Consider the following 24539-nt stretch of genomic DNA (forward strand, 5'->3'; position numbering starts at 1 on the left):
TAGGGGCTAAAGGTTAGCACGTGGAGGAGCTCAGGATCTGGCCCTGGCCTGAGGATTCCACATCGGTGCCCTCTGTCTGGGTGATGCCTCGCCCCTGGAGCAGGTTTGAGTCAGACCTGGGAAGGTCAAAGTTTTCACCAGGTGTCCCGTCGGCCAAAAGTTCACCGTTCCAATGCGCAGAGTCCGCTTTCTCCCCAGGGGGCGGGTGGGGTCATCAGAGAGCCCACCGTGTGCCCAGCCTGGGCGGCAGCGAGGCCCTTCAGCTCAGTGCAGAGCAGGCTGTCAGCAGGGTGGGCCTTGCCTGGGCCCGGGGTCTCCCTCCCATAAAAGGTGGCATTACCAGGAGGTCACTGGGGGTGACCCAGCAGGTCAGGTCCAGAAGGACTGCTTCTCCCTCCGCTCCCCCTGCTCACCTCTGGATTGGCCAGGTCACCCCGGGCCCCTGCCCTCCCCTCCCCGGCCACCTTTACTCCCCTGTCTCCAAGAGCTGGACCCCCGAGCCACCCAAGTGCCCTCTGTCATGCCCATGTCACAGACATCTGTGAAAGCACTTGGAACCACTGGCCGTGTAGGCGCAGACGTTCAAAGCTGAGAGTGTAGTAGGCCTAGCACAGGACTGCGGGGTGATGCTGGACAGATCCAGAGTCTCTAACCTTTGTGTCGGAAGATGGGGGCATCCCAGTCTGACGGGGAGACGCAGTTCCTAGGGGAGCTCCCTGTCTGACGGAAGAGACATAATGAGCTGGTCCATTCATTCATTCATATATGCATTCATTCATTCAGCAGACAAGCGCAGGGTGCCCCTCGGGCTGGGAACAGAGAGGGGAGCGGGGCCTGCCCTGCCCCCAGAGCTCTCAATGCAGGGATGCTCCCTGGGCCGGCATTTAGCCGGACACACCCCTGACCGTCTTCCCCACAAAGGCAAGTAAGCCAGGTACACCGAGGATCTCAAGGCTGCAGGGACCTCAAGGGAGAGACTCCAGCGAAAGTCTGTGCAAGGCCAGCCCGGCACCGCCCCTGCACCCTGCTAGCCTCGCAGGGTCCGCCCTGGGGCCCGCCCGCCCTGCCCTGACGCTCTCCCCGCAGGTGATGAGCATCCTCAGCAACCCCAGCGCGGTGCCGCCGCAGCCGCAGGCCGACTTCTCCATCTCGCCGCTGCACGGCGGCCTGGACTCCGCCACCTCCATCTCGGCCAGCTGCAGCCAGCGGGCGGACTCCATCAAGCCGGGAGACAGCCTGCCCACCTCCCAGTCCTACTGCCCGCCCACCTACAGCACCACCGGCTACAGCGTGGACCCCGTGGCCGGCTACCAGTACGGCCAATACGGCCAGAGTGAGTGCCTGCCGCCCCGGGCCCCCCTCCCCTCCCTGTCCCGACCCTCCCCCCCCCGACAAGGGCCTCCCACTTTCTTGTAGAGAACTGTGAGGTGGTGTTGGGTGGGGGCGCCCATTTCACAGGTGAGGAAACTGAGGCTCAGAAAGGCAGAACTGCCATCCTGAGATGATACAGCCCCGGACCCCGGCACTCACGCTCCTCTTGGCTCGGAGCCTTGCTGTCCCGTAGGAACATCATACGAGCCTCCAGTATCATTTAAAATTTCCTCCTGGCCACCTTTTACAAGTGGAATGATTTCTACTAACATTTCTTATGTAACCCAGTATATCTAAAAGATGATCGTTTCGATACGTAATCCACATGACATGATGAGTAAGACTTTTTTACATTCTTTTCTTCAGAGACTGTTTTTGAAATCCAGACCGTTTTCCTTCAGTTACTAAGTTTTCACTGGAAAAACTCGGTCTGCCTTTGTTTCGTGAAATTTACAACTGGAGGAAGAAGGTTTACACACTCAAGTTGTTCCAAATACTTTGAAAAATTTCTCAGTCACTGTGAATGTGATCGTGATAGTCGCTCAGTCGTGTCCGAGTCTTTGAGACTCAGGGACGGTGGCCCGCCAGGCTCATCTGTCTGTGGAATTCTCCAGGCAGGAATGCTGGAGTGGGTAGCCATTGCCTCCTCCAAGGGATCGTCCCAACCACTAAATTAAAGCAAATTACAGGCTTAAATCTAAGAGAAAATCAGATCGGAAGGTGACATGCAGCTCCCCGACTGCACCGGGCACATTCCGAGTGCTGGGGAGCCAGGGCACAGACCCTGCCCCTTTCTCCTTCTCCCCCCCCCACAACAGGGCGGAGCTGTGTCTTAAGTTCTCTCCCCCACCCCCCACCCCAGCTTTGGTTTCCCCAGACTGTGAGCCGGTCTCTGGTGCCCGCCCGGAGCGCCACGCTCTTGGCCTCTGGTCTGGAGCAGAGACGGCGGGCCTCAGACTGGGCCGGCGCCCCCAGCTGCCAGGTGGACCGGGCGGCCGCCGAGCCCGTCCCGCCGGCCGGGGTGGGGATGAGGTCCCGCGGCCCCCTGCCCGGCCCCCGGCCAAGGCGTCACCTGCTGGTGTCAAGCTAATCAGAAGGGCGTGTGGCAACAGGGTGTGACCTCCCAGCCCAGGGCCCTCGCTGCCCCTCCGCAGCCCCGGCCTGGCCCCCGACCTCGGCCTGCTGACCCCACCCCTCACACAGCCGTGCCTCCACGGCTAAATGCGGGCCAGCTGTGCGGGCCTCCACCTCCCAGCGGTGTTCGTGGCCTCCTCCCTGTGGACGCGTGTGTTCACGTACGTGTATCTAGGTGAGCGCGAATGCACACGTCAGGAGTACATGGCAGTGTGTGTGTGTGATGTGTGTTTTGGCACACCCGTGTTAGTGCACACGTTTTGTGTCCCAGTGAGTACGCATATATGTGCATACGTGAATGTGTGAGTGACACAGTGTATGTGTTCCCATGATGATTAAATGTGTGAGCGTGAGTGAGCATATTGTGTGCGTGTGGTTTGTATGTGAACACATGTACACGTTTGGTCATGTGAGTATATGTGCCCATAGCATATATGCATGTGTGTGTGGAAATGTGCTTTCAGACGTGTTCATGTGGCTCAGTGTGGGGGGGGGCGCCTGTGTGTTTGACCTGCGCTGTGGAGTGTATGTGTGCCTGTGTGTAAATACAGAATGTGTGTGGCTGTGTGTACATGTGTACACGTGTGTTTGCTGTGTACGTATGCTGGAGCGAGTGTATTTGGAGTCCATGTATGTGCAGTGTACAAACAGGTATGGATATGCTTGAGTGTTTGTACTGGGATCCAGGTGTGCCTCTGGGTGTGAACTCGTGATGTGTGTATGACTGTGTCCGTGTGAGTGTGTGTGTGTGTGTGTGTGTGTGTGCCTGCATGTCTGAGAGCTGGGTGCGCACGCGGGCACGGCGGTGTCTGCAGAGGGGCCAGCATGACCCCGTGGCCCAGCCTGCGTTCCCGGGCGTGGAGCGGGGCACACATGCTCTTGATAAAGAGTTCAGCGTGGCTCCAGAGGCAGCCGCGGCCCCGGCCCGGGGCGGGCGTTAGTCACACCCGGAGCCCGTGCCCGACTCCAGGGGCGCCTGCCCAACTCGGAAATAAAATTAACCCCAAAGTCAGCATGGGGGCCATGAGGGAGGGGGGATCAAAAGCGAAAGGGCCCGGGAGGCGAGAAGGGAGCTCTGTTCCCCGTCGCTGGGGAAGAGCTGCCCGGGTTTCCTCCCTGCCTGCTCCTCACCCCCACCCCTCACCCTTCCAACCTCCAGCTCCCCCCGAATCATCCCCCTCCAGCCCCACCCTGCCTCCCTTGGCTTCGCCAGGGGCTGCTCAGAGCTCCTTCTGGGCCACCTCCTCCAGCCCTTCCCCAGGGGAACCTGACTCAGACCCCACTCTCCTCCACCCAGCCCACAGAGGCTCCACTAGGGGAGGACTGAGGGAGAGCCTGCCCCTCCACCAACCTGTTGTGGGCAAGTCACCCGTGTCTCTGAGCCTCAGTTTTGCCATCTGTGAAATGGGGGCCCAGGGATTCGGTTCCATTGTCTTGATGTTTTCCCACGGTACCATCCCCCTCAGCTGTGACACCCTGGGACAGCCCAGGGACACGTGGGATTCCCACTGCCCGCCTCCCCACGTCCACGGGCGGCTGAATTCACCAAAGTCCATGTGTGACAGCCTCATGCTCTAAGCCATGCTGTATATGCCCAGGGCCAGCTGCCATCTGCCCACACCTGTTCTGCGCGTGAGTTAGCCCACTGGGCACTGGGTGAAATGCATGTTCTTCGTTTCGTGTAATCCTCAAAACCCCCAGGTTATTTGTCCTCAGGTTACAGACGCCAAAGCTAAGGCTCAGAGGGACTGGGAACGTTCCCCGTGGTCACACAGAAAGTGAGGTCTCCTAACGTCAAACCTAGTTCTCTTTGAGTCAAACCACAAACTTGTGCAAGATGTTGAGGAGTGATGCACACTAGCCCTGGGTGTGGAGTCCTATTCACAAGTTCACATGTGTCTGTGCATGGACAGAGGTTTATTTCTGTGTGTATTCACTATTCTCTGTCTATAATGGCTTCAGGGTATGACTTTACAACATGTGCGTGTGTCAAGAACGGAGATGTGATCGTTCCTTGAGCATCTACTGTGGGTCTGGCTCTCCATCCTCACCACCACGCGGTGCAGGGTGTGGGTTATTCCCTCTGGGCAGGTGAGGAAAGGGGATCCCAGAGAGGTTGGCTGGGACCACCAAACAGTACCTCTCCCGGCGCACAGGGCCGCCCCTTTGACCGTGGAGAGCATCACTGTCAGGCGTGCCTGGGGTCAGGTGGACCAAACCCTAAAGCAGGAGAGTCCACCTCCTCTCCTTGGTCCTCTCCTCTTCCCAGGGACACTTCACACCCTCCTGCCCTGCTCCCTGCCGTCATCCGTCCATCTGTCTGTCTCTTCCTGTCCCTAAAGGGAGTGGGGGCAGGGGGGCAGGGACAGGGCGCACGGCAGATTAATATGGCCCTGGTGTTCCCAGAGGCCAGGGCCGTACTAATGATGGGGCTGATAGAACGCAGAAGTGTGAAAAGAATTTTAATAGATCTGACAAGTCTAATAAGAATTTGTGTCTAGAAGGGTCCTCCTCTGGGGCCGCCGGCTGACGAGATGCTGACGGCTGAGGCTTGTTTACTGGTTGGCATCGCCACCACCTCTCCTGCCAACTCCTGATTAATCTAATTTGAGACGTTGAGAGCCCAGACTCGGGCACGAGGCAGAGGAGGGGAGGCTCGGAGAGACAGAGGGACAGGAAGGGCCGCTGACAGGCTGTGATGGGAAGTGTCACAGCCCTGCCCTCGCGGGACCCCGGCCCCACCCTGGGCAGAGGCCGCCTCTGCGGGATGACGGGTGCCCTTGAAGCTAGCTGAGCCCTCCGTAAAGTTTGGTGTTTCTTGCTGTTTCCTTGTTTGTCTTGACAACAGGGCCTGGGGAAGTACCTGCAGCGTGCAGGGCCATGGCTGGTGAAAGGGAGAGGCCAGAGAGGAAGAGACAGAGTGGCCAGAGGAACAAGCAGAGTGAACTCAGACTCCTCCAGCTCATGTGCCTCTGGGCCAGTGGCTCTCCCTGAGCCTCAGTCTCCACATCTGTAAAATGGGAACAGCTGCAACCTAAAGCATGGAGCTGTTGAAAGAATTAGATGAGATATGCCTGGCACTTAGCAGTTCCCATCATCGTTATTCACAGCCAGACCTTTCTGCCACGCCTGCAGGAAGAGCTAGCCCTTAGACAAGTCCCTCACCTTGCCTGGAGTAGAGAACAGGGCCATTCCAGGCTTCGGGTTGTAGAGTGTTCCATACATTCTGAAGGCTGTGTGGGGACCAGGGATGATTCTGCAGGAGGTCGCTGCGTGGAGCTGGCAGGGGTGGTTTGCAGCTAGCATCAGACTGCCTGCATTTGAATTATGGCTCCACAATTTAGGAACCCTGGGATCTTTCAAGTTATGCAACCTCTCAGGGCAGGGCCTCGGTTTTGTCATCCGTGAAATGGGGATGGTAATAATCCCAGCCTCACAGAGGTATTGGGGGAATTAAGTGAGATGATGCATGTAAAGTGCTTACAGTGGGACTGGCATAGAGCCAGCTCTGGGGAAATGTTAACTCTTCCCTGCCCCCCACTTCCTGTTACCACTCTGACAACATGGCCTCCTCTTGGGCGAGACCTGGGACCCAGATAAGGCAGACCCCAAGTAGTAGAGATGGTGTGGTCATAGCTGCCGGGTTCCCGTGAGACCAGAGATGGGAGGCTTTCTCACCCTCACCCACAGTAAGGGCCAGACCCGAGGCAAGGGTGAGGTGGGCCACCACCACTCTGCCCCACCAACTAGGAGTCTGGAGGGTGAGTAAGTTTAGAGGCAACACCTGGGGGCTCAGCGTGGGAAGCTGAGGGACGTGGAAGCCAGGCCTCCAGTAAGGCCCCAGGGCATGCGTATATCCTATGGGAATCCAGGGAGCGGAGCCCGGATCCCCCTGTGCCAGGCATCTTAAAGCACGTTGTCTCATTTGGTCCTTAAAACAGCCCTTGAGGAAGCTGGAATTTGTTCTCCCCATTTTACAGACAAGGAAGCAGGGCTGGAGAGACAGTGTTTTGCCCAAAGCCAGGTGAGCCGGAGGTCGTCGGGAGCCTGAGTGGCCTGGTTCACTGTCCCTGTCCTTCCTTCTCCCATCACAGGGCATGCCCGCTCACTGCGCCCCAGCCCCAGGAACCCTCATCCATCCAGCCAGCACCAGGCGTGGTGCTGACTGACCACTGTGTACACATTTTCTCATCTAATCACAGTAACCCGCAGCCCAGGTGCTGTTATTATCCTACAAGGGAACTGAGGCTTGGGAAGGTGAGATGGCGTTTCCCCGGTCACACACCGGGCACTGACAGGTGCAGAGTTCGGATGTTGGGCATTTGAGCCCCGGGCGGTAGGGCCCCCTGGAGCTCAGTCACTGACACAGCCCATCTCAGCCCCCTGTTCACCCTCCAGCCATGCCGTCACCTGCCAGCTCCACCCACCCACCCCAGACAGGGGCCCCGCAACTTTGGGAAGGCATGGAGAGTGTTACTGGGCCCCTCAGTGGGCAGGGGACGGTGAGGGGAGCCCTCTCTCCAGCTTCCTCTCGCCGCCAGATCGGAGGGGTCCTCAAAGGTAGGATCGGCCAGAGCTGCAAATTCTGGCTTAGGAGGCAGCCTGTCTGTGCCTCAAGGGGCCTCGGTCACATGCCAGGCAAACTGTCTGGTCCAGGGTGGTTTCTGCTGCAGCCCCAGGCAGGCACGGTGAGGAGAGTCGGCGCAGAACACAAGTGGGCATGCCTGCACACGCCCGATGCGTGAACCTGGCTGAGGTGGGCTCACCTGTGCAGTTACGTGTGTTCCCACTGTTCACCTCACGCGGGTGCACACACCTCTCCCGTGTCCGTGCACACGGACAAGTGCAAGTATTGTTCGTGTCCCTCACTCCAAGGAGATGCTTGTTTCCATGGTTCACACTCGCGTGAATATACGCCCACAGACTCTCATCTCTCTCCTCTGGGTGACAGACCTGGCAAGGCTGCAGGTCTCGTTTCCCTGCATTACAGGCTCCTGGCCCTTCCTCCTGCATGGACCCCTCAGCTCCCTGGCAGAAGCTGCCTTCATTTTTGAGTAAGAGGTCTTGCTCTGCCTCAGCCGTGAGCTGGGCTTAGGGTCCAGAAAAGGCAGAAGGACCTTGCCCTCACTACTACCTGGACACCAGGGGACTCGCTGGACATGCCTCAGAACAGGGATGGGTAGAGGCGTGTTGGGGAAAGGGACAGTTCTTCACTAGACGATGGGATACCCTAGGTACTTTCCTACAGAGCCCAGAGGGGAGCTGGGCAAACAGTGTGGGAAGCACATATTTGCTGAATGATTGGAAGGGAAGTGAGAGAAAGAGTCTTATGAAGAAATTGATGGATAGGCGGGTGGGTGGGTGAACAGGTGGACAGACAGATAAAAAGTGGACGGGCAGCTTGACGAATGGATGGACAACAGATAGATGGATAAAGATATGGTTGAGGATGGATGGATGGAAGAAGAGATGGGTAGATGCAGAGAAGGACGGATGGGTGAATTGATAAATGGACGGATGGATGGATATATGGATGGATGAATAGATGTGGGACAGATTGAATTAACAGGCAAAAAGAACCTCAATTTCTAGGAGTCTCTCTTTTTTTCCCCAGCTGCTGTTGATTACCTGGCCAAAAACGTGAGCCTGTCCACACAGCGTCGCATGAAGCTCGGGGAGCACTCGGCCGTGCTGGGACTGCTGCCTGTGGAAACCGGCCAGGCTTACTAGGGCCCCTGGGGCGACTTGCCCCAGCCCAAGTCCCCAGCCTAACCCTCACTGGCCCCTGACCTCCCATCCTCAGTCCCTTCATCACCCTGGGGTCCCCGGAGGCCAGGGAAGGAAGGAGTCCATTCCCTTCCTGTGGCCAGCCCTCTGGAGACAGGCATCCTGCCCACCATTCACCTGTGGTCAGGGACCTGGAGTGACCCCCTTGGAGTCTGCCCCTTCTGTCTCCCCACTGGAGGGTCTACTGATCAACCCGCTGTCTTGCCCCAACCAAACTCTGTCATGGGCTCTGTCATCTCAGACCCAAAGATCAAAGCTCACCCTGAGCAGAGCACCTTGGGCAGCCAAAGGAGGATGCTGCCTGGGATGAGGTCCAGCAGCCCTTTGACCCCAGCGCCAGCAGGTGCCCTGGACAGAGGTGGAGCCCATGGGGCTGATCTCGGCAGAAGTGCTGGGAGCCAGCCCTCCCGGGTGGGTCTCTGGCTCAGGGCCTGAACCACAGCGCGTCCTTCTTAGCAAAGGAGGTGGGGACCTTGGCCCTGGGCTGCTCCCAGGAATTATCCGTGAATTCTGAGGACTTCAGGACCTCTCCACACACCTCTGCCAGGTTGAAGGGGGAAATCTCGCCCAAGCAAGGGGACTGGGGGGACCAGGAAGAAGCTTAGTCAGGGGGGCAGGGCCACATGGGTGGGGCTTGTTGGCAGTGGGCTGGCCCAGGGTCCCAGGACCCAGGCCAGGTATTCGGAAGCAGCTTTAGGCTCTAACACTGATGCCCTGGTTCCAACCTTGCCCACCCCGTGTGGGGTCTGGGGAGCACACAGACCCTCCAGTTTTCTCATTTGCTGAATCAGATGGCGGGGGGGAGGACATCAAGTCCTGAGGACACGTGGGTGACGAGGCAGGCTGAGGAGGGTTTCATAGCCGGGGTTCCCCTGCTTGTGGGCGGCAAACCTTGGTTGCCAAAGGCTTCAGTGGTCTGCCTTCAAGTCCACACCCCGTGGAGCTTCGAATTCTCACAAAGCCTCCTTCAGAGACCCGGGTCCATCCCCTGAATGTCCTGCCCTCTAGGAATGGCGCCGCCATCTGCTCTAGAGAAGGGTTCTTGGATCATCAGGGACTGCTTGCCCCACAGACAAGACCACAGAGTCCCCTTGGCATTTGGGGGGTAGGAGGGGCATGTCCCTGTCCCACCCAGACTGGCATCTTTCAGTGTTGACCCATTCTCAGCTGAGATGGCTCTGTCTTCTGACCCAGCACACCCGGGCATGGAGATGTGGTCAGTCTTTGAGCCACGGCCCCTGGGCAGAGAGGGGCCCCAAAGGTTCTGGAGAAGAGGGCAAGGTCATCTTCCGTGGCCACTCCAGTGGCTCTCCCCAGCTGCCTTCTCTTTACACGTTGAGACCTTCAGGGGAGTGGCTCAAGCCCCTGACTACGGCCTCCCTTGTAGCTTTTCACCACCTTCACCCTTGATCAAAATTACATTCATCTTCATCACCATCATCACGATCTACACGTGGATCACCTGATCAGGTACTGCTGGGTCAGAGGCACTTGAGACGGGAGACACGGCAGTGAGTCTGCGCAGACCGGAGCAGGTGGCTTGGCCCCTCCCGGGCACCCGGCGCCCCCTCTTTGCCCAACTCACGCCTCGCCCTCAGCTCACAGGACACTCCCAGAGGGAAAGGCTGCCGCTTTGGGAATCAACCTGCGTCCCTCACTACTGGGGAGCCGGGTTGGCAAGATACTAGGACACATTCCTGCACGGACATCACCTCTGTGACAGACCCTCTCACCTACTTCCCATCTTCAGACTCCGTAGTCTCAGGCCTGTCCTGGACCATGACCAAGGTGGCCCGTATCTCTGGTTTTCGAGGAGCCTATGATTAACTGGGGACAAACAGACTCTTTGGTAGCAGTGGACACCCAGACATGTGTGGCCCATCAAGTTCAGCCAAAGTTTCAACGGGAGCATCCAAGGCGGAGACTTTGGGCTCTTCAAGCTCTGGAGAAAAAGGAAGGATGTGTGTTGTCTGTTGGTGACCCGGTCCGTGTTTTTGTAGCTGTCATAGCCAGGAAGCAGTTCTTCCTTCAGCCTTCATCCACATTCCTTGAATGGTCAGTCTTCCCCTTTGGAAGCCGGTCTCAGCAATCCTCTGCATCTCCTTATACCCTATTTTCTGGGAGCAGCAGGGATCTCAGGCTGATGACATCAAAACCACCCAGCTCCCCCCCGCCCCCGGAAGTGACATTCCAATGCTAGGACCAATCCCAAATATTTGCCTCCGATGGCAAAATGGGTGTAAACCAAATGATTTCTTCTTACATCCATCTTCTTTGGAGTTCTCCCAAGCAACCATCTTAGTAGAAAATGGGACTTATTCTCCCAGAGGCCCCACCCTCCTCAGAAAGAGACCCTGACAGGTTTTTTTTTTTTCCTAAAACCTAAGTGTATTAATGTGTCTAACCAACTCAGTCTGTAAAATTCCGTCTGGTGTTGGCAGCTTGCAGCTTCACCGGCAAGATGATACTGGATGAGAATTATAAAGCTTCCAACTCTTGAGGGTTGACCACAGGCTGAGAAAGGTCTGAATCCCAGTGGCGAGGCTGGCCCAGAAACAATCCCGCTCCAGCCCTGTAAATAGAGTCCATAGCAAAATAAAACATACTTCCTCCAACTTCTCACAAGTAGCTATTGGTCCTACCTATGGGGCCCCTCTTCTGAACTCATTGTACATTAGTTGGAAATGTGGTGATGTGCTGTTCGTTTATAGGAAGTTGACTTTTATAAATATATATATAAATACTAAAAAAAAAAAAAAAGGAACGGAAACCCCCACGGTGCGCGTCGTGCTAGCGCCAGGGACCATCTGTAGGGATATATCTGCATATCGTGTGTTTCAAATTATACATTCCGGGCTTTGTTGGGTTCTTTCATTTTGGTTGCTTTGTTTTTCATTTGGTATTTCTCTCTTGCTATGAAAAAAAAAAAGTGATGTGTAAGAACCAAGCTATGTTTTTTTTTACTCACATGTTTTCCTTGATTTACATTTGCCGTTCTTTTGCCAGAGGAACGTGAAGGAGGAGAGAGATGGGGGGGACGAAAGAAAAGGAGAGACTAATCGAGAGAGAGGTTTGCCCAGAAGGAAAATGAGAAGGTCAGATTTTCCATCTGGTGATGGCTTGAGAACATGGCAGATTCGTGCCTCTGATCACGCCACCGAAATCCTGTGTTGTTGGACATGGGGCAGGCAGCACATTCAGAGATGTGGATCCAGGAACTTGGGAAACTCCACGATGGCCCGAAAAAGACACGATACTCTGGGGCCTCTCTCAGGCCGATACGCTCCTCAAGCCCCCAACGCGCCCTTCACTGTTGGATGCTTTTTGAGGCTGACTGACCTTCTCCTTCCCCTCCCGCAGAGGCGCCACAACCGAGGCCAAACGGGGGTCCTCCAGCCACTGTCTTCAAAAGCTCAGAGACATCTGTGTATGGATAAGGCCAATCCCAACCCGGGAACTGTCCGCATAGCACTCTAGATCATTCCTTCTTCCTAGTGACGGCAACTTGGTTGCTGCTGTGTTTGACTCACAGCCATTTTCCTCCATGTGGGAGTGAGTGTGTGTGCGTGAGAGTGTGAGTGGGGTGTCCGCGTGGGCGCAAAGCTGTGTGTTTAAGTATAATCGCACCATAATTTATTCAGCTATATGGAGTAGTAGACTAGAAAGAGAAACTGGCATTTGCTTTAACTACCTGCTTGTAAGCGCTTCCTCTGTAACTCAGGCGTAACTGTTACATATACATTAAAAAGAAATGAAAAGCATCTCCAGGGTTCCACATACTCAATTGATCTCCATGTGCATGCGGCTGCCCTTAAAAGGGACTGAGGGGCAGTCAAGAAGACCTTTGACCTAATCTAGAGAGTGTGTGTTGGGGGTAGGAATAACGTTTCTCTTGCGCCCCACCAGGTCTCCCAGTGCTAAGCAGATGCTGGGCACATAGCAAAAGCTTCATCAGTGTTTGTTCAGTGGACGCATCTTTCTGGTGAAACCTCAGTTCTCTCCACCAGAATTTTCCTGCCACTAAACATAGAACCTTCTGTGGTCTGTCCTAGTGTCAGTATACAGAATTTGCAAGGTGGGAGACAGCTCACAAGTTTACTTATTGCCTTTCAAGCAGAGCCTGATATGAGAGATTTGGGGGGCACGTGAATTATTGGAGAGCCTTCAAGAGAAATCCTTGAGGGCAGTGGTCCCCAACTGTTTTGGCACCAGAGACTGATTTCATGGAAGGCGATTTTTCCACGGGGGACTGGGGCAGGGGGAATGATTTCAGGACGATTCAAGCATATTACATTTATTGTGCACTTTATTTCTGTTATTATTATATAAGCTGCACCTCAGATCATCAGCCATTAGATCCAGGAAGTTGGGGAGCCCTGCTTAAGGGAGTGAAAGAAGAAGGATGGGAGAAGGGGAAGGAGCTGGGCAAAGGAGGTTTTGGGCTGGAGTCTAGCCCTAACCTGGTCCTGCAGAGAGCTCTGGACTGAGAATCGGAGAACAGAGTTCGCCTCACCTTGATACCAGGGGATTTTTGCTGCACAGATCAGTCATTCACTGGCTGCTGGCTGTGCCTGGGGATGGGATGGGTGGGTAAAGGGTTTATGTGGCCAAGCACCTCTGGTTAAAGTGGCCCCTGTGGGCTGAGGGCAGTTCTGCAGAGAAAGGAATGGCAGTGAGCCCTAAGCAGCAGCTCACATCGGTGAGGAGACGGGTGCGCCAGCCCAGTCAAAGGGCCTCTAGGCAAGGACCAGCCTCATCTACTCCACACGCCTTCCTCTGGCTCCAAACCAGGGCACCCGTGTCAAACCAGGGCGCCGGTTTACATGGGTCATCTGAACAGGGAGGGGGCGAGTTGGAGGAGTTTGGGGGAGATAATGTACATGAAGGATTGGTAACGTGCACGCGAAGGAAGAGCCTGAGTCCACCCATTCCAGCCAAGTTCTCTTCCCAAGGTCAGACCAGTCGGAAGGCTGCCAGGCATCCTTCTCTACATAGAATCCCTGCAGTGCGATGAGGTCTATACCAGCCCCCTAAGGAATCCGGGCAGCTTATGGCAGAATCAGGCTCTCAGCCACAATTCACCTCAGGTCTGTCTGCCTATCTACCTGCCACCCCAACTGAGCAATTGTTCAGTAAATTGGGAAGATACGGGGGAGAGTCAAGAACTAGTCAAGTTCTACCTCTGACCTCTGCATATGACTCGTGGGTCCTGAGACACTTTTCTCTCCCCATAAGACCCTATTTCCATATATTTTTTAAAAAGCAGACTTGGCGATATCTAAAGATCTTCCAGGTTACCATGACAATAAACTGAGCCACAGGCTGATCTCAAAGCAGCCTGGAGCGTGCCCAGGTGGCTAGGAGTTGTCCATCAGCAGTGCTCGGGAAGCAGCACAAACTGCTAAACGCTCGGTTTATGATGCCAAGTTGCCTCAGACCCAGATCTGCCCTTGGAGCCCCCCAGAAAGCTCTCTGACCCCCTCTTAGGGAGCTTTCTGGGATCCCACTCAACAACCTTTGTTGGTATCCCAAAGAAAGCTGAGAGACATAGCCCTGTACCCAGGCACATACTTAATATCCAAAATAAAATCAGGTTTCTGTACCTAAGGGAAAAGGGAAGAATGGATATTTATTACTAACAGACAAGTGAGTACCGGTCAGCTTCTGCTACAGCAGTGCTGCGTAATATAGCCGTCTCTATGCCTGTCTCATTTGTGATGCACACATTATGGTGAGTTTCACAGCCTTTCCTTGAGAAAATTTATTAGTGAAGGAAAGAGTTTCCTGAGGCAGGAGGTAAATGGATCCTTGAGATGGGAGGAAACCCAGAACAGAGACTAGGATTTCTGAGTATAATCCTGTCTGTTGCCAAGTTAAGTCTAGAATGTCTCGTCCTCCCAAGAATGCAGCTCCCACAACTCCGTCCCATCCACTCCCCAGGCTGGCACTGGCTGACTCTGCACAGAGAATCCCTCCTGCTCCTGATCGTGTAAATGTCCGGGGCAGGGAGCAGGGACTCACCTGCAAGGGGCATCAGGAGAGTGCACTCAGGCCTCCGGACACCTCCACTCCCCCCCCCGGAATGAATCAAATGTGCTGTCCCAGGTGAAGCTCCATCCTTGGTTCAAGGCGCCCTCTGTGTGAACTGTAGACAAGCTACTCCCCGTCTTCCTTCAGGTGGAGCTAAAATCTGTCACACGATAACAGGCTGGAAGGCAGTAGCAATGACCCAAAACTCGGTGGCTTAAAACACCAAAGGTGTACATATTTCCTTGTTCATATTCATGTTCAAGACTCACCATAGCCAGCCTGATAGAGAATGGACATTACCTTGAATGTTACTGGTCACTGGTATCAGAAGGAGAGAGGTGGTGAATTGTGTGCTATCTCCTAAAGCTTCCACCCAAGGGACTTAGGTCACTTCTCCTCACCCCTCATAGACCAAAGCAAGTGTGATGGCCCCAATGAACTTGAAAGGGAGCAGGGAAGTGTAATCCATCCTGTGTCTGGGAGGTGAGAGGCTGAACTGTTGGGAACAACCTTCCTGACCACATCTGCTGCAGGGGGCTTACATGAGGATTAAATAAGGCTAAAGATGAGAAGGTGAAAGCAAACATTTCCTTAAGCACCACCTCTGTGCTCTTCTCTCAGATGTCGGGAAGGGCAGGGAGTAGCAATAAAAAGACAGACATAGACAGTCTCTTCTCTACGGGAATGGGAACTCCATCTGCAGAGCTCGGGTGATGGGCCCAGGCACACAAATTTTGTCATATCATCATCATAACAGCCTTGTAAGGTTGGAATCTCACCCTCAGTGTCTGAGGAAGAAACTAAGGGTCAGAGAGTTGAAGTCACTTCCCCAAGCTCACACTGCTGGTCAGCGGAAAAGACTGAACTCTCCAAAAGAAGGCTTCCATGTCACACTTTTAAATTAACTTAAAATTTTAATGTGCTGGAGAGATGAAGGTGGGGTCTTGTCTGAGGGTGGATATCCAGGGTCTCTACCCCATAGAAACCAAGGAGGGCTGCCTTCCACAATCTGGCTCAAACAGAGAGTTCATTCAAGGTCAGAGAGCCCTGCAGATCAGCTCCTTGGCTGGTGATGAGACACCATCCAAGTAACCCACAGGGGTCAGCAGTGCAGTGGTCCCTCCCAGAGTGCATATCATATCCACCCTCTGAAGCTGAGGAAATGTTGGCTAGAAAAGTGAGCTTTAGAGAGAGAAAACACTAACATTTATGGGGCCTACTATGTGCCAGGTGGTCCTCATCCATTGTTTTAGTTAACCTTCCCAATATCCCAATGAGGTAGGCATTGCAGATCCCACTATTTGGATTAGGAAATGGGCCCCCAGCCAGGAGAGAGAGGAGCAGAGATTCAAACCCAGACCTCACTGGTCCAAGTACCCTGCCCATCATAGCAAACTGCCTCCCCCAAATGGGAGTAGGACACTGTGTGAACTAGGAGGGCAATGCTTCTTGAAAAGAAGTGTATCATCCAGCCATTGCCACAATAATCATACAGCCAGTGGAACGGGCTGTCTCAAAATCCAGTGGCTTACCACAAGCGTTCATTCTCACCTTCACAGTTTGGTGGGTTAATGGTGACTTGACTAAGTTAGGCATGGATGGTGTGGTAGGCAGAACTCTCTGAAGTTCACTAAGACTCCTACCTCTTGGCATATATGCCCTGTATAGTCCCCTGCCATTGAAGGTGGGCAGGATCTGTGAAGATGTGGAGATGGTCACTATTTTGATATGGTTATGTCATCTGGCACAGATGATGGGATGGTCACTTATGTGATTACATTACATTACAGAAGACTTCATCACAGCAGCATTCGGTGAGGTCTCCTGCTGCATTTAAAGAAGTGTGCTCTCAATGTTGTGGCAGCCTGGATGGGAGGGGAGTTCGGGGGAGAATGGGTGTATGTATATATATGGCTGTTCACCTGAAACTATCACATTATTAAACAGCTATGTCTCAATGCACAGTAAAAAGTTGCTTAAAAAAAAAAGAAGTGAGCTGCTATATTACAAGAGGGCCATTGCTAGGATGTGAGGTCACCCTCTAGGAGCTGTGAGTGACTCTTGACTGACAGGCAACAAGAAAGAGGAGACTTCAGCCCTATGGAAGGAACTGAATTCTGCCAATACCCTGAACAGACTCTTCCCCATCAAGCCTTCTGATGAGATCACAGCCCCTGCAAATACCTCAAATTAAGCCTGGTGAGATCCTCAGCAGAGGAGACCCAGCTATGCTGGCCCAGACTTCTCATCTACAGAAACTGTCAGATAATTAATGAGTTGTCTTAAGTCACTAAATTTGTGGTAATTTTTTATGCAGCAATAGAAAAGTAAAACAGATGGGCAGCTGGACTTCAGGCTGCAAGTCTGACAATAATTGTTCTGGGCGGACCATGAAGAAAAGAGATTCTGGGTCTTAGTTACAGATCACCAGAGTTCTAAGGGCATTTGGAGGGGGAATCCCATTTCAAGCTTCTTTCCTATCAGATCTACTAACAACCTATTGGCCACAGCAAGTTTCATGAGTAAGCCCAAAATTAAGAGTTAGGAAAGTCCATTCTGCCCATCTCAGGGCAGGGAAAGGATATGGATGCAAAAATTTTTTACAGGGAGTATACAAAAGATTTAGCACAAAAATTATCTGTCTGATTCTACCTCCTCCACTTCTACGGGCACACAAGTGACCAATAAGCAGTTACCTCCACGGTGTATTCGAAGTCCGTGAGGCCCTCTTCCCCAGTCCTGAAATTTACCTCTCGAAGAAAGCCTCCAAGAGAGGGAGGTGGGATCCAGGAGAAATCAGGGTGAGGATTAGGAGATCAGTACACAGTTTGTGGGTCACCAGGAGCAGCTTTGGATAAAACTGGTTTTGGTAGGAGCATTCCCAAGTAGAAGGACTTAGGTAAGAGTTGGAGTAGGGATGGCAGATGCCTTGGTTTGGACTGGGACCACACTCCCTCCTTTTGTGAAGCCAGGCTTGAAAGAAGCCCTTGAGTTGCCCATGCCATAAGGATGAGCATTTCCTTTGCGCCAGGGCTTCATATACATAATTTTTCTGTTTAAGAGGGCAGATTCTGAAATCAGACATTATGTTCCAGTCCTAACCTTGGGGAAGTAGTCTAAACTCCTCTAAAGACTCAGTTTTCTTGTCATTTATAAAACTGGCATAATGATGGTACTGATTCCCAAGGTAGTTATAAAGATTAAATGACACAGAATAAAGAAATTTATTAATTTTCTTTAGCCCTGTGTTTCACAAACTTATGTGACCACAAGATCTTTTACCATAGGAATGCTTATTAATATGGAGAGGTTCCTGTAGCTTCCTAGAAGCCAGTGGAAAATGGGAAACCTGATAAGTAACCCAAGTACCAGTGTGAATGAGAACTAGAAAACTTGCTAAAAGAACATTCTCCCTGATATCTTGCTAAATAGGACAATGTGAGAAAATAAATAAAAACTAAAGAATAAGCTCCTGAATACACTATACAGTCCATGGGATTCTCCAGGCCAGAATACTGGAGTGGGTAGCCCTTCCCTTCTCCAGGGGACCTTCCCAACCCAGGGATTGAACTCAAGTCTCCCACATTGCAGGCAGATTCTTTACCAGCTGAGCCATAAATAAATATAACAGACCATTTTTCTCCTTTTAGGTTCTTTAAACTATATGATTCTTTTTTAAAAGTATTATATTATTTGGGAAACTTCAATATATGTACACATAATACACACAAGTTGGATTTAGGTCTATCATTCATTATTTTCTGTTTATAACTCCAATTTAAATTTCCCTGTTCCTTTCTTCCTGCCTTATTTTGGATTTTAAAATATATTTTATTGTTTAATTTATCTCTTGACTCTCTTTATGTTATTTTTTAGTTGTTGGTCTAGAAATTAAGCGGCTTCTCTGGCAGCTCAGATGGTAAAGAATCCACCTGCAACGCAGGAAATCCAGGCTCGATCCCTGGGTTGGGAAAAGCCCCTGGAAAAGGAAATGGCTACCCACTCCAGTATTTTTGCATGGAGAACTCCATGGACAGAGGAGCCTGGTGGGCTCCAATCCATGAGGTCACAAAGAGTTGGACATGACTGAGCAACTAACATTTTCACTTCCACTCTTTCTAGGAATTATTATAATATATATATATTATATAATTTCTTCACAGTATTCTTAGCTGTAGGAAATTTCTATAATTTCTATATTAGCTTCTGTAAACTAATATTTTACAACTTCACATAAAACATAACCTTACAACCCTTGATGTTATAGCTGTGTGTGTTACATGTATATACATTGAACCTTCCCAAATAATATAATGCTTTTTTTAAAAAACAAGCATGTATTTTAAAGAACTTATGAGGAGAAAAATGGTCTGTTATATTTACCCAAATATCTACCATGTCTGCTGCTCTTCCTCTACTCCTGAAGTTCAAGTTTCTCTCTAGTATCAGTTTCCTTCAGCCAGGACGTCCTTTAGTCTTTCTTCTAGAGCATATCTGCTGGTTAAGACTTCTCTGAGTTTTCCTCCATTTAAGAACATCTTTAGTTCATCTTCATTTCTGAAGGATATTTTTGCTAGGTATAGAATTCCAGTTTGGTGGTTATTTTCATTCTGAAAAGACGTTGTTGTGATGTCTTCTGGCCTCTGTGGTTTCTAAGGAATTCACAGTTCCTTACATTTCTGTTGCCATTTGTGTAACATGTAGTCTTACTATGACTGCTTTGATGACTTTTCTTTATCTTTTATTTGCAGAAGGTTGATTAAATTTGTATTTGGACCTGGTTTTCTTTTTTTTTTTTTTTTTAATATTATAGTGTAGTTCAGAGAAGGCAGTGGCACTGCACTCCAGTCCTCTTGCCTGGAAAATCCCATGGATGGAGGAGCCTGGTGGGCTGCAGTCCACGGGGTTGCAAAGAGTTGGACACGACTGAGTGACCTCCCTTTCACTTTTCACTTTCATGCATTGGAGAAGGAACTGGCAACCCACTCCAGTGTTCTTGCCTGGAGAATCCCATGGACGGGGAGCCTGGTGGGCTGCCGTCTATGGGGTCGTGCAGAGTCGGACACGACTGAGCGACTTGGCGGCAGCAGCAGCAGCAGCGTAGTGTGGTTGCTTTAGTGTTGGGTTAGCTTCTCCGGTGCAGCAGTGTCAATCAGCTACATGTTTACACACACTCCTTACTTTTTAAATTTCCTTCCCATTTTGGTCACCACAGGGCCCTGAGTAGAGTTTCCTATGCTATACAGTAGGTTCTCATTACTTATGTATTTTATAAATAGGAGTGTATACGTATTAATTCCAGTCTCCTGATTCACCCCTCCTCCTTTCTTTCCTCTTTGGCGTCCATATGCTTGTTCTGTACGTCTGTGTCTCTATTTCTGCTTTGCAAATAGGTTCATCTGTGCCTGTGTCTGATTTCCTTTGGGCTTATCCTCTGTGGGGCTTACTAACCTCTTGAACCTGTAAATGTATACTTTTTTCACTTAAGTTTGGGAATTTTTCAGGCATTATATTTTACTTAGTATTTATCCTATTATCTCTTTCTCCTCTTATTCAGGGATTCCCATGATAGAAATATTCCATCTTTTCTTATTGTCCCACAGGTCATTGAGGTTCTGTTAATTTAAAAAAATTTTTTTCCTCTGCTCTTTGGATTAGGTAATTTCTATTGATCTGTTCTCACTTCACTGACTGTTTTCTCTATTATGTTTATTCTGCTATTAAACTCACCTAGTGACTTTAAAATTTTTTTCTGATATTGAATGTTTCAGTTATAAAATTTCCATTTGGTTGTCTCTTGTAGTTTCTATTTCTCTGCTAAGAATTTCTACCTTCCCTTTTATTTGAAGAATGATCACTTCACCTCATGGGGTATGATTATAAATATAAATAAAGTCTCTAATAATTCCAATATCTGGATCACCTCAGAGTTAGCATCTGTTGATTATCTTTTCCCTTAAGAATTGGTTTATCTTGTTCCATTGGTCTATATTTCTGTTTTTGTGCCAGTACCATACTGTCTTGATGAATGTAGCTTTGTAGTATAATCTGAAGTCAGGAAGGTTGATTCTTCAAGCTCCACTCTTGTTTCTCAAGACTGCTTTGGCTATTCAGGGCCTTTTGTGTTTCCATATGAATTGTGAATTTTTTTTTGTTCTAGTTCTGTGAAAAATGTCATTGGTAATTTGATGAGGATCACGTTGAATCTGTAGATTGTGTTTGGTAGTACAGTCATTTTCACAATATTTATTCTTCTTACCAAGGAACATGGAATCTCTCTCCATCTGTTTATGTCATCTTTGATTTGTTTCATTAGTGTCTTATAAATTTCTGCGTACAGTTCTTTTGTCTCCTTAGGTAAAGTATTCCTATATATTTAATTCTTTTTGTTGCAACGGTGAATGGGATTAATTCGTTAACTTCTCTCTCTGATTTTTTATTGCTAGTATATAGAAATGCAAGTCATTTCTGTGTATTGATTTTGTATCCTGCAACTTTGCTAAATTCACTGATTCATTTCAGTTTGGTTCAGGTCAGTTGCTCAGTCATGCCCGACTCTTTGTGACCCCATGGACTGCAGCACGCCATGCCTCTCTGTCTATCATCAACTCCTGGAGTTTGCTCAGACTCATGTCTATTGAGTCAGTGATGCCATCCAACCATCTCATCTTCTGTTGTCCCTTTCTCCTCCCACCTTCAATCTTTCCCAGCATGAGGGTCTTTTCCAAGGAGTCAGTTCTTTGCATCAGGTGGCCAAAGTATTGGAGTTTCAGCTTCAACATCAGTCGTTCCTATGAATGTTCAGAACTGATTTCCTTTAGGATTGACTGGTTGGATCTCCTTGCAGTCCAAGGGACTCTCAAGAGTCTTCTCCAACACCACAGTTCAAAAGCATCAATTCTTCGGCACTCAGCTTTCTTTATAGTCCAACTCTCACATCCATACATGACTACTGGAAATACCATAGCTTTGACTAGATGTACCTTTGTTGGCAAAGTAATGTCTCTGCTTTTTAATATGCTGTCTAGGTCAGTCATAGTTTTCCTTCCAAGGAGCAAGTGTCTTTTAATTTCACGGCCTCAGTCGCCGTCTGCAGTGATTTTGGAGCCCAAAAAAGGAAAGTCTGTTACTGTTTCCACGTCTATTTGCCATGAAGTGATGGGACCAGATGCCATGGTCTTAGTTTTCTGAATGTTGAGTTTTAAGCCAACTTTTCACTCTCCTCTTTCACTTTCATCAAGAGGCTCTTTGGTTCTTCACTTTCTGCCCTAAGTGTAGTGTCATCTGTGTATCTGAGGTTATTGATATTTCTCCCAGCAATCTTAATTCCAGCTTGTGCTTCATCCAGTCCAGCATTTCTCATGGTATACTCTGCATATAAGTTAAATAGGCAGGGTGACAATATACAGCCTTGAAGTACTCCTTTCCCAATTTGGGACCAGTCTGTTGTTCCATGTCCAGTTCTAACTGTTGCTTCTTGACCTGCATACAGATTTCTCAGGAGGCAGGACAGTGGTCTGGTATTCCCATCTCTTGATTTTCCACAGTTTATTGTGATCCACAGAGTCAAAGGCTTTGGCATAGTCTATAAAGCAGAAGTCGATGGTTTTCTGGAACTCTCTTGCATTTTCTATGATCCAACATATGTTGGCAATTTGATCTCTGGTTCCTCTGCCTTTCCTAAACCCAGCTTGAACATCTGGAAGTTCATGGTTCTTTCAGATTAGAATGAAAACTGACCTTTTCCAGTCCTGTGGCCACTGCTGAGTTTTCCAAATTTGCTGGCATACTGAGTGCAGCGCTTTCATAGCATCATCTGTTAGGATTCGAAATAGTTCAACTGGAATTCCATCACCTCCACTAGCTTTGCTTGTAGTGATGCTTCTTAAGGCCCACTTGACTTCACTTTCCAGGATGTCTGGCTCTAGGTGAGTGATCACACCATTGTTATTATCTAGGTCATGAAGATCTTTTTTGTACAGTTCTTCTGTGTATTCTTGGCACCTCTTCTTAATATCTTCTGCTTCCGTTAGATCCATACCATTTCTGTCCTTCATTGGGCCCATCTTTGCATGAAATATTTCTTTGGTATCTCTAATTTTCTTAAATAAATCTCTAGTCTTTCCCATTCTATTGTTTTCCTCTATTTCTTTGCACTGATCACGAGGAAGGCTTTCTTATCTCTCCTTGCTATTCTTTGGAACTCTGCATGCAAATGGGTATATCTTTCCTTTTCTCCTTTGTCTTCCACTTGTATTCTTTTCACAGTTATTTGTAAGGCCTCCTCAGACAACCATTTTGCCTTTTTACATTTCTTTTTCTTGGGGATGGTCTTGGTCACTGCCTCCTGTACAGTGTCACAAACCTCTGTCCATAGTTCTTCAGGCACTCTGTCTATCAGATCTAATCCCTTGAATCTATCTGTCACTTCCACTGTATAATTGTAAGGGTTTCAATTTAGGTCATACCTGTCTAGTGGTTTTCCCTACTTTCTTTAAGTCTGAATTTGGCAATAAGGAGTTCATGATCTGAGCCACAGTCAGCTTCCAGTCTTGTTTTTGCTGACTGTATAGAGTTGCTCCATCTTTGACTGCAAAGAATATAATCAATCTGATTTCGGTATTGACCGTCTGGTGATGTGCCTGTATAGAGTCTTCTCTTGTGTTGTTAGAAGAGGGTGTTTGCTATGACCAGTGTTCTCTTGGCAAAACTCTATTAGCCTTTGCCCTGCTTCATTCTGTACTCCAAGGCCAAATTTGCCTTTTACACCAGGTGTTTCTTGACTTCCTACTTTTGCATTCCAGTCCCCTATAAAGAAAAAGATATCTTTTTTGGATGTTAGTTCTAGAAGGTCTTGTAGGTCTTCTTAGAACCGTTCAACTTTAGCTTCTTCAGCATTACTGGTCGGGGCGTAGACTTGGATTACTGTGATATTGAATGGTTTGCATTGGAAATGAACAGAGATCATTCTGTCGTTTTTGAGATATACTGCATTTCAGACTCTTTTGTTTACTATGATGGCTACTCCATTTCTTCTAAGGGATTCCTGCCCACAGTAGTAGATATAATAGTCATCTGAATTACATTCCCCCATTTCAGTCCATCTTAGTTCACTGATTCCTAGAATGTTGATGTTCACTCTTGCCATCTCTTGTTTGACAACTTCCAATTTGCCTTATCACTGCAGGTGGTGATTGCAGCCATGAAATTAAAAGATGCTTACTCCTTGGAAGGAAAGTTATGACCAACCTAGACAACATATTAAAGAGCAGAGACATCACTTTGTCAACAAAGGTCCGTCTAGTCAAAGCTATGGTTTTTCCAGTGGTCATGTATGGATGTGAGAGTTGGACTATAAAGAAAGCTGAGTGCCAAAGAATTGATGCTCTTGAACTGTGGTGTTGGAGAAGACTCTTGAGAGCCCCTTGGACTGCAAGGAGATCCAACCAGTCAATCCTAAAGGAAATCAGTTCTGAACATTCATAGGAACGACTGATGTTGAAGCTGAAACTCCAATACTTTGGCCACCTGATGCAAAAAGCTGACTAATTGGAAAAGACTCTGATGCTGGTAAAGATAGAGGGCAGGAGGAGAAGGAGACGACAGAAGATGAGATGGTTGGATGGCCTCACCAACTCAATGGACATGGGTTTGGATGGACTCCGGGAGTTGATGATGGACAGGGAGGCCTGGCGTGCTGCAGTTCATGGGGTCACAAAAAGTCGGACATGACTGAGCGACTGAACTGAACTGATGGACCTAACATTCTAGGTTTCTATGCAATATTGCCCTTTACAACATTGGACTTTACTTCCATCACCAGTCATATCCGCAACTGGGCATCATTTTTGCTTTGGCTCCATCCCTTCATTCTTTCTGGAGTTATTTCTCCACTGATCTCTAGTAGCATATTGGGCACCTACCGACCTGGGGAGTTCATCTTTCAGTGTCTTATCTTTTTGCCTTTTCATACTGTTCATGGGGTTCTCAAGGCAAGAATACTGAAGTTATTTGCCATTCCCTTCTCCAGTTAATCAGATAATTCACTGATTAGCTCTAGTAATTTTCTGATACTATCTTTAGGGTTTTCTATATACAGTATCATGTCATCTTCAAACAGAGCTTTACTTCTTCCTTTCAGATCTGGATGCTTTTTATTTCTTTTTCTTCTCTGATTGCTGTAGCTAGGACTTCCAGAGCTATGTTGAATAATAGTG

The 24539-nt window shown here is 49.6% G+C and overlaps 1 protein-coding gene across 3 annotated transcripts in view; it reads left to right on the plus strand.

The window, feature by feature from the left end:
• Positions 1-12047, plus strand: part of PAX7 (paired box 7) — a 107796-nt gene extending 95749 nt beyond the window's left edge. For all 3 annotated transcript variants that reach the window (XM_043908965.1, XM_043908967.1, XM_043908966.1), the window contains exons 8-9: positions 1087-1333; positions 8120-12047. In XM_043908965.1, coding sequence (XP_043764900.1) covers positions 1087-1333; positions 8120-8235 — 363 coding nt within the window. In that variant the 3' untranslated portion in view covers positions 8236-12047. The remainder of the gene's footprint in view (positions 1-1086; positions 1334-8119) is intronic.
• Positions 12048-24539: the final 12492 nt, after the last annotated feature.

The sequence above is a fragment of the Cervus elaphus genome, chromosome 8 (genome assembly GCF_910594005.1).
Source record: "Cervus elaphus chromosome 8, mCerEla1.1, whole genome shotgun sequence".
Taxonomy (NCBI): Eukaryota; Metazoa; Chordata; class Mammalia; order Artiodactyla; family Cervidae; genus Cervus; species Cervus elaphus.